Source organism: Mustela lutreola, chromosome 3, assembly GCF_030435805.1.
Source record: "Mustela lutreola isolate mMusLut2 chromosome 3, mMusLut2.pri, whole genome shotgun sequence".
Lineage (NCBI taxonomy): Eukaryota > Metazoa > Chordata > Mammalia > Carnivora > Mustelidae > Mustela > Mustela lutreola.
The window spans coordinates 40,292,738-40,308,516 of NC_081292.1; the positions used below are offsets into that span (position 1 = coordinate 40,292,738).

The 15,779-nt window shown below is 43.6% G+C and overlaps 1 protein-coding gene across 1 annotated transcript in view; it reads right to left on the reverse strand.

Annotated features, from left to right (window-relative positions):
- The window catches only part of PTDSS1 (phosphatidylserine synthase 1), a 62,697-nt gene extending 47,099 nt beyond the window's left edge, over window positions 1–15,598 (reverse strand). The window contains exons 1-2 of the mRNA XM_059165977.1: window positions 15,292–15,598; window positions 3,546–3,637 (exon numbers count right to left, since the gene is read on the reverse strand). Of these exons, the coding sequence (XP_059021960.1) occupies window positions 3,546–3,637; window positions 15,292–15,470 (271 nt within the window). The 5' untranslated portion in view covers window positions 15,471–15,598. The remainder of the gene's footprint in view (window positions 1–3,545; window positions 3,638–15,291) is intronic.
- Between the last annotated feature and the right edge of the window lie 181 nt (window positions 15,599–15,779).

Consider the following 15,779-nt stretch of genomic DNA (forward strand, 5'->3'; position numbering starts at 1 on the left):
GGATGGGCTGCATAATATCCAAGCTCTCCTCTTAACCAAAAATTCCAAATTCTGAGGTTCTGTGTGTTGGAAGACAGAGGGAAAAGTAAGTTGGCAATTAGCCAAAAAAGCTCTTTGCCATCAGGAACTTTTCCTAGAAAATTCTATAGTAGGGTCAGTACCCCTTCATTCCATGACCTAGCCATACCATGGATATCGAGTCATCATACTCATACTTACATCATAATTGTGCATTTCCAGAACTCTCAATCATCACGGAAAGAACAAACTATGTTTGTCAGATCTGCGTAAGGTATGCAGGTGTGACAGGCCGGATGTTTGTGTCCCCTGACAAAATTCATGATGTGATAATCCTAACCACTACAGTGAAGACTTCTGTTGGACCTCTTGGACCCTACAAGACCAGAGAGTTACTTGGCTATGAACATTTGCTCTTCTTTAAGACACAGGGTGAAGGACCTTAAATGTGACTGGGAGATTATCTGGGCTGTCATTTCCACCACAGGCCTTAGAGTGCATGGGCCACTGAGGAGATGAAAAGTGGGGAGAATATCTCCATCTGAGTTTCAAAATGCAAGACAACACCCAGCAGAGCCATGCAAGCAGGCCAAATCCTAGCTGGGCAGAGCTATGGAAGCAGACTATTACTACCCCAAATCTGGAAGGCAGAGCATTGAGCCAAAGAACTCTGATTCTTCTTCTTCTTCTTCTTTTTTTTTAAGTTGACACTACCTCCTACATGGGGCTGGAACTCACGACATGGAGATCAAGTCACATGCTCTACCGACTGAGCCAGTCAGGTGCTCCCAGGATTGGTTATTCTTAACCCTTAAAGTCTCACCGAGTTTGCCTTCCTGGTTTTGAACTTGCTTGGGACTTGTCACCCTCCCTTCTTTCCCATTTCTCCCTTTTGGGATGGGAGTGTGTATCCTGTGCCAGTCCCGCTACCGGACTTTGTAAACACATGTTTGGTTTCATAGGTTCCCAGCTGGAGAGGCATTCTGCCACAGGATGAATCTTGTGCTGTTTAAACCCTCGGTACCTGTATTCTGCAACAGCAGCCTGCATTGACTGAGAGCAGGTTTTCACATCTTGAAAGGTTTCCACTAAACATTTAATCTAGAAGCTTGAGTGGTTGGAGAGTTAAACTCAACTGTTAAAGAACTTGGTTATCTACAACAATTCATTCTCGTAAGGATTCAGTTATGCTTTTTACTGGTTAGATTGTTACGCTCCCAGTAAAAGGCACATAGAGTTGCTTTGGATTAAGCAAAAATACAGAACAGAATGCCATTGCCATCATCTTGGAAATACTGAAGACTGTGCCATGTGTGATACTGTGATTTACAATAAGAACTATAGATTTGGTCTTTGTGCCCTCTTCTGGCACAGAGCTCCTAAAGCCTTTGCAATTTCAAGTGATGAGAATAATGAATATTTTTTGCTCTGTTAATGAGACCTTAGCAAAGTGCCTAAGGTTGGGGCTGGTTGTCAGTGGAGCCAAACACATGATTACAGAGTTGGAACTTTCAATCCCATCCCAAAGACCTCTGGGGAAGGGTGAAAGGCTGGAGGTTGAGTTCAATTCCCAGTGGTCGATGATGGATCGATCATGCCTACGTAAATGGGGCTTCCAAAAAAACCCAAAAGGAGGGGATTTGGGAGAGTTCCTGAGTTGCTGAACACTTTTCTGACATCAGAAGAGTGACACATTGTGGAGAGTGCATGGAAACTCCTAGACCCTTCCCACATACCTTATCCTATACTCATCTCTCATCTGTTGATGAGTACTCTTTGTAATAAAATGGTACCGTCAGTTAGTGAGTAAACCCATTTCCTGCATCCAGTGACCCATGTTAGGAAATCAGTCGAGCCCAGGGAGGGGTCATGGGAACCTCTGATTTATAACCATTTGGTCAGAAGTGCAGGTGAAAACCTCGGACTTGCAAATGGCATCTGCAGTGGCCTCTATGAGCCCTTAACCTGTGGGATCTGATGGTAATTCTGGGTAGACAGTGTCAGAACTGAGTTGAACTAGAGGGTTGTCAACTAGTATCTAAAAATTGCTTATTGATGGGGGAACACCCTATCCCTGCTACCTGCCCCCCACAACACACATAACTTGGAATTGGTATTAGAACTTTGTCGCCATGGTAGATTTCCAAGTAGCAATGAGTAACACTCACAATGGGCTTCTTACATTACACATTACTCCACTGAATAAATGGGAGGATAAGAGAAGAAACACACCCTCAAGTGTGAAGTTTAAACCTGAGGAGGACGCATGGAGCATAGTGCGTAGGTAAGACTGAACACTTTCAAAATATCTTAAGAGTAAGTAAAAGAACAGGATATAAAAAAAAAGCAGCATTTAAAAATGGTTATAGGGAATAAGTACAGAATATTCTAGGGAGAAGTTACTGAAGAGGATTAAAAAAAACAAAGGGACAATCCAGAGGAAAGGAATGAATCTTAAGTAAGGTAGCTTTTTTTTTTTTTTTAAAAAAAAAGATTTTATTTTAACAGAGAGAGCGAGAGAGAGCAAGAGAGAGAGAGCAGAAGCAGGGGGACTGGCAGAGGGAGAGGGGAAAGCAAGTCCCCTGCTGACCAGAGAACCCAACCTAGGGCTCGATACCAGGACCCTGGGATCACGACCTGAACTGAAGGCAGATCCTTAACTGACTGAGCCACCCAAGTATCTCCCTTTAAAAAATAAACAAACAGGGGCGCCTGGGTGGCTCAGTGGGTTAAAGCCTCTGCCTTTGGCTCAGGTCATGATCCCAGGGTCCTGGGATGAAGCTCCGGATGGGGCTCTCTGCTCAGCAGGGAGCCTGCTTCGCCCTCTCTCTCTGCCTGCCTCTCTGCCTACTTGTGATCTCTGTCTGTCAAATAAATAAATAAAATCTTTAAAAAACAAACAAATATACAAACAAAAAACCCCAAAATACACACACAAGAAAAAACATTTCCTCACACTATAATCATGATAGGGGATAAAATTCACAGTAGTAATTGTCTTTTTTTAATACCTGATCATGAAAATTCATATCCCAAATGCATGATCAGCAAAGTTCACCATGATTAAAGATCACCTGGGACAACACATTATTTAAGTAATATTCATTACAACACTGACCCTGTCCTTAGCAAAAAGGACTAAATAATAATTGAGTATTTTATGACTCAGTTGATACAGTAAAGATAGCAACAGTAAGAACAGCTGACACTTATGGAGAGCTTACAATCTGTCAGTCACTACTCAGAGAATTTAACATGCAGTAACTTAACTAACCCTTTCAAGAGTACCTACCTGATAATCTCCATTTACAGAAGAGAGAGACTCAAACACTTGGGAAGAAGCTGGGGGTCTTCCCCAGGGCCACAGAGTTAGCCAGTGGCAGAGCCTGGTTAGGCAAAGCCTAAACACCACAGCTTAAGTTTTTATTCCCACCTTCTGGTTTCATCTTCTAGATGGCATGCCTCTCAAAAAACACCAAAGGGGCACAATGCACAGAAGAAATGTGGTAAAGCGTGACATCACTTACCATTGGGAAAAGCTAACACACTGATGATAAGGAAGAAGAAAATGACAGAGAGGATGCCCCTCCAGATGTTGTCCTCTGGGACAGAGTCATCCCTGAAAACAGAAAAGAAAACAACTGAGTATTCATTTTCAGACTTAAACAGTCAATCCAGAAGACATAAGAGTTCCATGTTCTAAAAACCAAAGATTGTTAACTTCATTTTGCAAGCAAAGTCTTTACACACACTACTTACCCCTCACTGTCCTTTCCTAAAATAACTATTTTATAGTGAAATCCAGTCTTAGGAGAAATGCAGTTGGCATCCTTACATACTGACACACATTCCACTGACACAAACATCTGAAAATCACTCTTCTTATTCTTCAAAAAAAATTATATATATACGTATATATATAAATTTTATATATATTTTTTAATATATATATATATATGTATGTATACTTTACACACAAACACCCCCCCCAGGATGTCAAAAAGTAAAGTTTATTTTGGAGAAATGTCTTTTGATTTCAAGAATGACTAAAGATAACCTTTATCATGTACACCATGGCAAAGAAATTTTTAGAAGTCAGAAAGAAAGCGTAAGATTATAAGGAAGAAAAGCACAATGCAATGAGATTATCTATCAGTTCTTAAAAATGGGCAGTTGGTCATCTAAGGGATGAATGAAAAGGGCAAAATGTTGGGTAATAAGAAAGCACCAGAAAACAGTCCTAAAAGAAAAATCATGAGAAAACAGAATACAAGATTTAGAGTCAGACCAGAAGCAAAAGAACTATGAAGAAAGGGGATGAGTTTGCTCACTCTGTGCCTGGTCACTTCTAATATATTGCTCTATTTATCTCCTTTATAACCTTAATAATTGAAATGATCCCATTTGTTAATTGATACGTTGTCTGTCTTCAATATAGAAGGTACACTCCTGAAGCATGTGGGTGGCTCACTCGGTTTAGTATCCGACTCTTGATTTCAGCCCAGGTTATAATCTCAGGGGTTGTGAGATCGAGTCCCACATTGGCTCCATGTTGGGCATGGACTTGCTTAGGACTCTCTCTCTCTACCCCGCCTTCTGCCTCCCCTCTCCTGCCAAAACAAAATAAATATAGAAAATAAAGTCCTGAAGGTAGGACATTATTCACCCACGGTGTCCTCAAAGGCTGGCACACAATAAGCCCTCGATGGATATTTGTGGACTGATTACTGATTAGGAAGAAAATCTACTGTATAAAACCATGTAAAATTTCCCAAACGGAAATTTTCTTAACACTGATGGCAGAGAAAAATTAGCTTGACAGTTTATATTAAAAAAGAAAAAAAAAAGAGATAAGTCTAGTAACATCCTTGGGACTCAAGAGAAGCAAACAAAAGAGGGAAAACAGAAATCTCAGACAGTAAGATTTTCTGAATTATTGATAAATTATTAAGAAGTTTGAGAGAGGGAAGTCTAGCATTTCAGTTTAAAAAGGTGCAGGATGAGAAGACAGAAAACAGGAGAACAGAACGGAAGGAGATATTCAGACATAATGAGACTAGTAGCAATAATTTTAAAATTGATTTTTGGACGTTGAGTTTTTATATGCGCAAGGACTGCAGCGAAAGGTCTTTCAAAAGACAGATATTAAATTAAGATTAAACATTACTGGAGGAAAAGAAAGAGGTTAAAATAAGAAACTTACAGGAAAATCAAGTTAACGTATTAAACAATCTTGAGCATCGGCATACATGAAGAGGTGTGGAATGACACAGTGATCAATTACCCAGTTAAAGGCTAGGTCCTCGGGTACTGGGCTTCAAATGAGAAGTTAACTTAGATAACAACTTCTGTTCAGGTAACTACGCCCAATTAAGTAATTTCCAGATTTACAACAGGACTTAACACAAGGTTCCGAGGTAAGAAAGCATACAGATCCCATTCTTTAAATCATCATCTGGCCCAAGAGCACTAACACTAATGGTGAGGAAACAATGCTTCACAGTTAACTTCATAGATCTGCCTATAAAACCGAACTACACGATCAGATGGACTTCCTCTTACAGCAAAGTGCAATCGTATTTTAATGTACACCCCAACAATCAAACATCTGCCCAGAGGTTATGAACACGGCCCTGAAAATGCTGGCCCAATCATTTACTAGGGCACCTGCCATGGCTTTTGGCTTAGGCAGGGAAACCCTATATCCAATTTCCAGGATGCACTTTTATTGAAGAATGGCTACACACAGGGACTGTAGGGACACAATGTCCTCATTCAAGCCAACATCACACTACCCATATTGGTAACAATAATGACAATAATAACAGCTCCCCATTATCAAGTATTTACTGTGTACCAGGCACAGGACAGGCAGTTTCTAAACATCATCTCTAACTGTCACAACCGATCTATGAAATGGGGTACTATCAACCATATTTTACAAATGAGGCAACAAAGGCTCAGAAAGGTTACATAATTTTAATTTGCCCAAGCCTACATACCTAAGAAGCTGCAGAGTTCCCATTTGAAACCAGGTCCTTTGGCTCTGAAGATGACAAGCTTTCCCTATGCCAAGCTGTCTCCTAAAAAAATTATGTCATCCTAAATCTATCTGACTCATGTTAGATGTACAGGGATGGCATAAGAGAGTTTGACAGGGCACACACCTGTACGTTACAAATAAAATAAAAGCAAGGCTGAAATAAATTAACTGTTGCCTGGGAAAAGGTTGATTCTGTAACTCATCCTTTATATTAAAATATACTCTGGATGATTCAAAGAATAAAAGTTAAAAAAAAAAAAAAAAACCAGTAACAACAACAGCAACAAAAAAACCCCCAAACCCCAAACTCTAAAACAAAGACCCAGAAATGTTCTGGAAGAAACAATGAATGAATTAAAGAACCAAAACCGAAACACACGAATTCCAGAGTAGGGACCTACCTATAGTATGACACAACCCAGAAATCACTAAGGAAAAAAAGCTGGTTAATCTGCACAACAAAGAAATCAGTAAAGGACAAGTGATAAACTTGGAACTTAGATCAAGGGAAAGAGTTAATTAACTTCCCAAATACACAAAGCGCTCACCGCAATATCAATTAATAGAAAGAACAACAAATGGACAAAGAAAAAAAAACAGAAAAATGGTTGAAGGATATGAAGAGACAGTTCAGAGCAGGAAATCCAGTGGCTCTCGGGCAAGTGAAAAGATGCTCACTTTCACCCATGGTAAGAGACAAATTAAAACACCACCAGGAGATCATTTTTTAAATGTGCCTATGACAAAGGTAAAAACTGAATGACTGAGCTGGAGGGGATATGAAGAAAAATACAAACAGGTAGTCTCTCACATTGCCAGGGGTAGTATAAATTGAAACCACCTTGATGTAGGGCAATTTGGCAACATATGAACTTTATAAATGCACATACCCTGTGACTCAGCAATTCCACGAATGGGAACTTATGCCACAAATATATCCTCATTTACGGAAAATCGCATGGGTACAAAGTTGTGCACTGGGGCATTATATGTATTAGCAAAAGAATGGAAACAAGCTAAATCAATGTCCACTGAATGGGAACTGATGAAATAAATTACAGAGTTTATTTATTCATAATGGAATACTACGCAACCAGAAAAAGAACGAAGAAGATCTTTTTAAGTTGACTGCTACAGAATAAGAGACATGATGAGGGGCGCCTGGGTGGCTCAGTGGGTTAAACCACTGCCTTCGGTTCAGGTCATGATCTCAGGGTCCTGGGATCGAGTCCCACATCCAGCTCTCTGCTCAGCAGGGAGCCTGCTTCCCTCTCTCTCTGCTTGCCTCTCTGTCTACTTGTGATCTCTCTCTGTCCAATAAATAAATAAAATCTTAAGAGACATGGTGAGATAAAGCAAGTTGTAGAATAGTGCACATAGGAAACAAATATTCTGCTCAAAAAAGTAGGCATGTGTATGCACACTGTGTCTCTGGAAATCTACCCAAGAAGTGGCAACACCGGTTTCCTCTAAAGGGGGGGGGTGCAAGTGGGAGCCAGACCTCTCCCCATACCTTTTCTCCCCATACCCTTAGGTATATTTTGGCTTTCAAGCAATGTGATACATAACTCTTTTCAAAACAGTTAACTAAAACTTGACTTAAACCAAGGGTAACAGCCAACCAGTTTCTATTTAAGATTCACTCACTAGTCAAAAATGCTTGAAAATATACAACATTAAATGTATAAAAACTTAAGGTCAGCTATAAAAAAAGACATAAAACCAAGGAAACTGCAATTCTGTAAAAATTTTGACCAATTTTATTAGAAAGGATCAAACGGGTGGCTTAGTTTCAGTAGGGGAAAAAAAGGCTGACTAAACTGAAAAAAAGCAGCAGTGGAGTCTGTAAGTTGGTAGTTTTTTTTATCTAATTGGAGGGTGGGGGAAACCTATCTAAGACAGACAGCAGTGTTGTTAGATAAATGGAAAATACACAGTCAAGATCAGACTTCTTTGATCAAAGATGGGAGGGAGAGCTGGTGAGCCTAAGAAGGAACATGAGCACCATCAGTGCCCAGCCCCACAAGCCTCTTGAGAGTGGCAAGGGTGTTCCCGCCACAGCTAGACAGGTCCCTCACAAGAGGTGGATGCACAGAGAGAGAATGAAATGCATGGCCCAACGCTCCCGCCGGAACCCCACCCCGCCAGCTCGCCCAGCTCTGACAACCTTGACCACAGCCCCAACTTTCTCCCAAGGTCTACTGCAGCCATGGCCACAAATGTCTCCTCTTCTGGTGCTCTGAACTTGCCAAGTAACTTCTGCAGCTGGCATTTTATTTTAACTGCCCCACAGTTCTGGGGAGGAGGATTATCTTGCCATGAAGGATGAGGGAGATAAAGCTCTTGGCTTGCTCTGGCCCACAGTTATACACAAATAAGAGACTGCGTGGAAGGAGGAGCCAAGGCTTCTGGAACACTGGCTCTAGGCCAAGACTGCTACATTTAACAAAATGATACAGACAGACTAGCTGGAGGGGGGGGGGGCAGGCGAAGTCCTTCTCCCCCTCTGCCAAATTTAGGAGGAGCTTGGGAAGTGTGTGGGGGTAGCCGTGACTACACACAGTGAAAATACTGAATGGGCAGATAACAATAAAATTGTAATTTAAGCTCCAGAGGGCACAGGTCCCATCTCATTCCTCTGAGCTACCTCCGGTGCCCAGCACAATCCTTGGCACACAGCAGGCTTTCTCAATACGGTGGGCGCTGGAATGAGTGAGATGCTATGGCTGAGTGGGCCCAAGGACTCAGAGGTCACGTGAGGGTGAACCACAGCCTGAGCCCACGGAGGGCACCAACAGTGGCTTTCCGGTCCCAGTGGGGATGGCCAGTCAAATAGCCTAACAGTTCAACTCCTTCTGTCGAATGTTGTTCCAACCTATATAAGGAACTAACTGTCCAGAGAACAGAGAATGTCTTAAGAGCAGGAAAGTGGAAGGAAAGTCCTGAACTGGGGCGCCTGGGTGGCTCAGTGGTTTGGACTGCTGCCTTCGGCTCGGGTCATGATCTCAGGGTCCTAGGATCGAGCCCCGCATCGGGCTCTCTGCTCCGCAGGAAGCCTGCTTCCCTCTCTCTCTCTCTCTCTGCCTGCCTCTCTGCCTACTTGTGATCTCTGTCTGTCAAATAAATAAATAAAATCTTTAAAAAAAAAAAAAAAAAAAAAGTCCTGAACTAAAAAAACTTTGCACCCAGAAAAAATTCTGGACTCAGATTCTGTGTCTGTTGAGTGTTTGACTACAGGCAGTAGGGGAGGCCAACTGTAGGAAACTGAAGCAAACTCCATGCACTTGCTCACACGCCCACATGTCCCCTCAACAAGGCTTCCTCCTCAGGGCCAGGCAGACAGGAACCTTTTACCAAGACTCCTAAGGTGCCAAGGGGTTGTCCTCCCTCCCCTAATCTTCTCCTTCCCATCCCTTTAATAGGAGTCCTTGAAATTGAGACACACAGGTAGGGTCACGTTGATAAGGTCCCTGATAAGGATCCTCTGTCCCAATGGAAAACCTAGTCCCAGGTTACAAAGTGGATCCATGTTGACTAGCTTTGGTATTTAAGGACTACATTCATTTCATTTTACAGTAAGTTACAGTCATTGTCAAGAACTATAACTTAGATCTGTCAACCAAAGGAGAAGAGTGGTTTTTTTAAGTTTTTATTGGATAAATGATATCTGGTATCTGATGCATTCAGCATTTACTGGGTGTGTATCTTGGGATGATTAAGGTATTTGGCCTCAAGAAATCAATATAGTAACAAATATTATAATGCCAGTAAGAGGCATAGAAGAATTAAAGATATTTGGAAGTATATAAACCTGTCTTCCTCAAACAACCCAGAAAGGTCCAGGAAGGGGCTCATCATCCAGGTGACTGTGGAGGATGCCATGGGCTCGTGGTTAGAGAGAAATCTCCAGGAAGTGCTCTCCAGGAGCAGAGAACCACTAGCCTGGCACTGGGTGTGGGGTTGGTGAGCCAACTGGGCCTGCTGTGTGCCCTGTGTGCAGGTGTTGGGGAGGGGGATGGGCAAGGCTAGAGAAGCAGAATCCCCTACAATGAAAGACCTGAGTCCAGCCAGCATCCCCTACAGGTGATGCGGATGCAATGACAGATTGTATGCAGGGAAAGATGGGGTCATAACTTTGTCTTAGAAGGTCATGAGGGCAGCAGTGTGGAAGACAGATGGGAGGGAGATGGAGTAAAGGTTTGGGAGCATACTGCCCCAAAGGATAAGGGGATTGCTGAGCCAAGGCCTGGGCCTGGGGAGAGGAGAAGAGCTCTGAGAGCTGGGAAGGCCCAGTGAGACCTGGTGCAGATAGACCAGGTCTATTCCACGTCAACAAACACCTGGACTTTCGAACAGATGAACTGAATTAAACAGGATGCCAGGGCCAAGGGCTCAGGAAGCAGTCGTGGCTGACCAAATAAGGCCCGGTTTCTGGATTCAGGGAGACTAAAAAAACTGCTAACTTCCCTACAAAAATCTGAGGCTAAAAATCTGAGGATTATTATCATAAGACTCATTGAATGACCCTCGGCAACAGATTTCTAGCTAAAATGCTAAACACCAGGTAGCAATTGGTAGCATGCAATCCCTGTGAGGTAAGGCAGCATTTAAACCAAATAAACATCTGAGGTCACTCAGGAACCTATTTCCTATAGAAGATCCCAAAGAAATAGAGGATACATTTCCCCCTCCAACAAGCTTATAATCTTATTAGGGAGCTAAGACAGCAGATGTAAATATAAGAAAGGATATAGAAGATGCTTACTGAAATCCAAGGAGAAATATGATTCAAACAGGAAGTAGGAAAGAGAAATGTGATATCTCTGGTAACTGGACCTCATCAGAGGGCACCTCCTGATAGTGTGCTCTGTTCCCCCCCCAGGGCTAGTTGAAGCCCAGCATACAGCCGCTGTGGGCCATCACTTAACAGAGCTGGTGTCAGGGAACAAGGATATCCAGGTCTTCTGTTAATGGGAGAGAAAGAACATGATATACATAAAGGAAACAGAACCAAGACAACTGAATCAGCAGTATCAGGAGACATTTTCTAATGGGATTTATATGGGCTAAAGGGGAAAGAAAGGGGAATGCTGGCAGGTCTCTATGAGGGGGATGACAAAGAAGGCAGAACTAAGTAAGGCTTGGGGACCTGAGGAAGAACTGGAGCTCCAAGCCCACTCAGGGAAATGAAATAAAAACCACTCTTAGCAAGTAAATAAGAACAAACCAATCAAAAATCTGTCCACATCCCTGCCTTCCTGTCTCCTGAGTCTCCATCAAGGAGAGAGCCAGCACCGACAGACTGAGAAGGACTTGGGGACAGCAAAGTGCAGGAAGGCACTCTCTTCTGGGTTAAGTGATGACTGGACAAGAGAGAAAGATTCCTCAGTCTTACTGCCAAGTGCCTCTTAAGGAGAGAGTGGGCTGCTGTGACAGGGACTTAGCAGATCTTGGTGTTTTCAAATCTGATGTTCAAGCTTTTGCCATTTGGGCCACGCACTACGGCCAGGTTTGCCAATCTCTGCAAGCAGAATAAACGCGCAGCACCTCAGTAATTCTACTCTGAACTTGAGACAAACGTTCTCCTTGCCCCACTTTGGCTGAACGAACTTCCAAGACCTATGCCAAAGTATTTATCGTAAAAGAAAACTTCTCAAATGTGGCAAAATGAGCTTGGAGAGAATGATGTGATGGCATGTGGCTTTATCTGGGTTTTTTTTTTTTTTTTTAAAAAAGATCTTATTTATTTATTTGACAGAGAGAGAGAGATCACAAGTAAGCAAAGAGGCAGGCAGAGAGCAAGGGGGGAGCAGGCTCCCTGCTGAGCAGAGAGCCAGATGCGGGCCTTGATCCCAGGACCCCAAGACCCTGACCTGAGCCAAAGGCAGAGGCTTAACCCACTGAGCCACCCAGGCGCCCCTGGGTTTACTTTTAATGACAGTGAGAGAGACAGGAGATTTAAACACTATGATTTAACTGTGAGTTGGCCTAGCTGCTATATAACAAAAGAACTACTTGACAAATCCAAACCCATCTCACACTTCCATGTGTGGTGTCTATTCTTGCATGATCCTAATTTCTCGCTGTGTCTCTGAAGCATAGGACAGGACCCAGCTACCGTGGCTCACCTCCTGGTCACTGGCACCCCAAAAGTATTCAATCTCCTGTACTTTTACATCACGTGTCTGAAAAACACATTTTTTCTGCTTTCCCTGAAGGAACTGTACTGAATAGTCATCCAACTAAAATTCTGTTATAAAATAAGTATGAAGTGCTAGAGACAATCATTACAAAAGAGGACAGAATGAATAATTTTCATTTAAGAAGTCATTATTTTCCATCTTTACAGAGAAAGATAGAATGATCACTGTAATGCCCCACTTAAAAGGGTCACAAATCATTACAAAAATGAGTAAGAGGTAGTAAGTACCATCTGCATTAATGGGGCTTATGATTTTATAAAAGGTGAAACTTGTTATTTACGAGTTCTCCGATATACGGTTTCTCTTTATGAAACTATTAGAAGAAATAAAAAGATTATTACTTTTGGAAAAGGCCATAGACTGAGGTTCAGATTATGCCTTTTCTATTACTTCTGACAAGCTGTTAAAATTCATATTCTCTGCAGCAATTTATCGACTGCTTTGGTAGAATATGCTGCAAAGGGAAGTTACAAAAGAATGTGAATTTCTGTATTAGAAAAGAGGAAGAGAGATCTATTCTTAGAGGTCTAGATAATATGAAAGATAAAAGGCTGAAACAAACGGCTCATTCTTTTTCTCATGATTTAGAATAAAATACCGTAATTACTTTTCTTTTTTCCAAAGAAACTCCCTGCACTAATTCCATCACTGTCAACCCACACGGGAGATGAAGTTGAACCGAAATTAATACTAACCAGACATATATGTTACCCAAGCAAAGCAGTCTCTACTATTTCAATGCCTTCATCCTTTTTCTCAATAACAGAGCACACTTCATCCTCACTCCCTCACAAATATAATTTAGAAGACATTAACATACAATGAAACGATGTAATAGTTACTGCTAATGTTTACTGAGCACTCAATATTTGGCATGCACTGATCTAAACACAGATTATCTAAAAAAAATGAACTGAATCCTGACAGATAATCCAATAGGGTATTAATAAATATTTCCTTTTTACATACAAATAAGGAAACTGAGGCTTAGCAAAATGAAGTGGCCACATTGCTATTAGGTGGTAAAATCAGATGACATGACAAATGAAGTATTTGAGAGTAACCATAATTAGAGACAAGAATGCTTTTCCTCCCGGGCTAGAAATATGTTCTTGGTTAGATTCTATGGAAAGGACTGGTCTAGTCCCACTGCATAGAATTAGCTGAAGACTTTACAATTATAGTGGCTGTATCCCTTAATCATTACGAGTAATTGTTACATATGCCTTACAGTTTAAGGTAGGTTTATGCACACAGATAAACACAAAATGAGACCCAAGAGTCAAATGGATTGTGGAGGTAAGAAACAAGTGTGTTGTGGGAAGATACTTAGTTTTACAAAAATCTGAAAGATGGCAGTGATTCCCAATGGAGGCATCCCTGTCACTTCCGAGTGTGCACGTGGGCACGTGTACGTGTGTGTATCTCTTGCAGGAAATCTGCACACACAAGCATTTATACAGTTCATTCTCTGTTGTACTATGCTGTCCCATGTGTCATAACACATCTAGAGTCCTTAATCCCCACCCACGAAATTCCAGAAGTTCCAATGCTTGGGACCACTCAGTATATCTCTACACATTTTTTGCCAACCTGGAACGAGATTGATTGCTGGATAAAAACATGGAGAGAAGTAACTGACATTAATTGTGCATTGAGAATGAGGTACTCTGCTAAGTGCATTCACACATACTCATTTATTACTCATAAACCTGTATGAGGTAAGTACGTATTTTATCTCCATTTTACAAGGGCGGATCCTGAGGCTCAGAGAAAGGGGAAGGAACTCAACCATGGGCACACAGACATTTGAAGCCAACCGTCTGGCTCCGAAACTACACCTCTCTGGGTTAATCTTTTAAGCCGTAAGAGTGTGGTAGGCATGCCTTTCCTTTAAAGAAGTTTATTCAGGGAAAAAAAAAAAAAAAAAAAAAAAAAAAAAAAAAATCCTTGTAAGTAGGACCCATAGTGCCCACATCATTCTGAACCAGGGGTGAAATATTTCCCTGGGTTGTGGGTGAGGGGCCACATGTTCAGTGACTAGTTATATGATGTAGGTATTAAGAGTTGGGCTGGATAGCTTCTATGCACAAGTATATATCAGAAGTTTTGAGCTAGTGTGAGTGTTTGTGTGTGTGTGTGTTCAGGGAGAAAAGAGAGTTGTGCTATGCTGAGGTTTATGTGTTTTATTTATCACTTCCACAGCATATACTATGCACCAGGCACCGCTACAATTGCTTGACAATATCTCATTGTGCAGCAGTATGCACAAGATGTGGTAGGTAGCTCTGCTGGAAGGGGAAGGATCAGCTTTGACATCCATCTACACCATTTGTGTTGTGGTCCTGTTTGAGGCTGGGGGACGGGTTATGCTAGATGGTTTGTGTGCCACGCATAGCGGAGGGGCTGCATGGGAAAGACTGTGTAGTGCAACTCACATGTGCATTTTGGGCATGGCCGGCAGTGAATACTGAAGGAGATCCACAGGAAGGGTGCTGGTTGTGGCCTGGGCCTGTGTAGGGTGCATGGAAACGCCGTGGACCTAGGTGCTTTCAGCGTGTAGCGGTCTGTGCTGAAAGTGGTGCATAGGAGATGATTCATACGGTGTGCTCGGTAGGGATGAGGGCTGGAGAGCAGGGGGCCGCGTCGTGATGTGTTCGGGGAGCGACGCTCAGTAGGACAGGATAGGTGGGCATCGCGCTAGGTGACCCTCGAGTGCTCCTCCTGGTGTGGCCCGAATCGCTGTATGGGAGGAGGTAGCAGCACACGGTGGGGGTTGAGGGTGGGGGTTGGAGGGGAGGGACGAATGCCAGTCCCGAAGAGCTCTAGGGCAGGAAGCTAGGTGTGCTGTGAGACACCGCGCCGGTGGAGGAGCTGATGGGCGGTGGGTCTGCGAGTGTGTGCGTGGAACAGCCAGCCTGATTCCTCATCCAGAGCTCCACCGGCCCACGCTCCTCACCACCGCCTCCCGCCAGCCCCTTCCCTTCGCTCCAGGGCGCTCCCTCCACGCGGCCCGGCCCGTCTCACCGGGTGAAGGCGAAGTACATGAGGCTGACGATGGTGAAGCTGAGCAGGGTGATGGTGTGCGGCCGGTAGAAGAAGTCGATGGTGATGTCCTCCACTTGCTGCTCGTTGATCATCCGGAAATGCATCTTGTAGTTCACATCATCTTTGCTCAGGGTCCGGCTCCCCACGCAGGACGCCATGGCCCGCCTCCCCGTCCTGCGGCGGCGGCGGCGGTCCCGGCCCGTGGAGGCTGGGACCCCGGAGGTGACGAGCCGCTGCGGGCGAGCGGCCGGACGGCGGAGCCGGGTCTGGCGCCGAGCACAGGCTGGAAGCCGAGGGAAGGACCGGCGCGGGAGGGCGGGGTCGCGGCGCCGCCAACGCGGCCTCGAGCGGAGGGGGGGCGCCGCCGGCCTTGCCGCCGCGGGTCTTCCGGGAGCCGCATCTCTGCGGACTCGCGGTGTCTTCACATTCCCGGTGGACGAGGTCTAAGGGAAGCAGCGTGGGGCAGA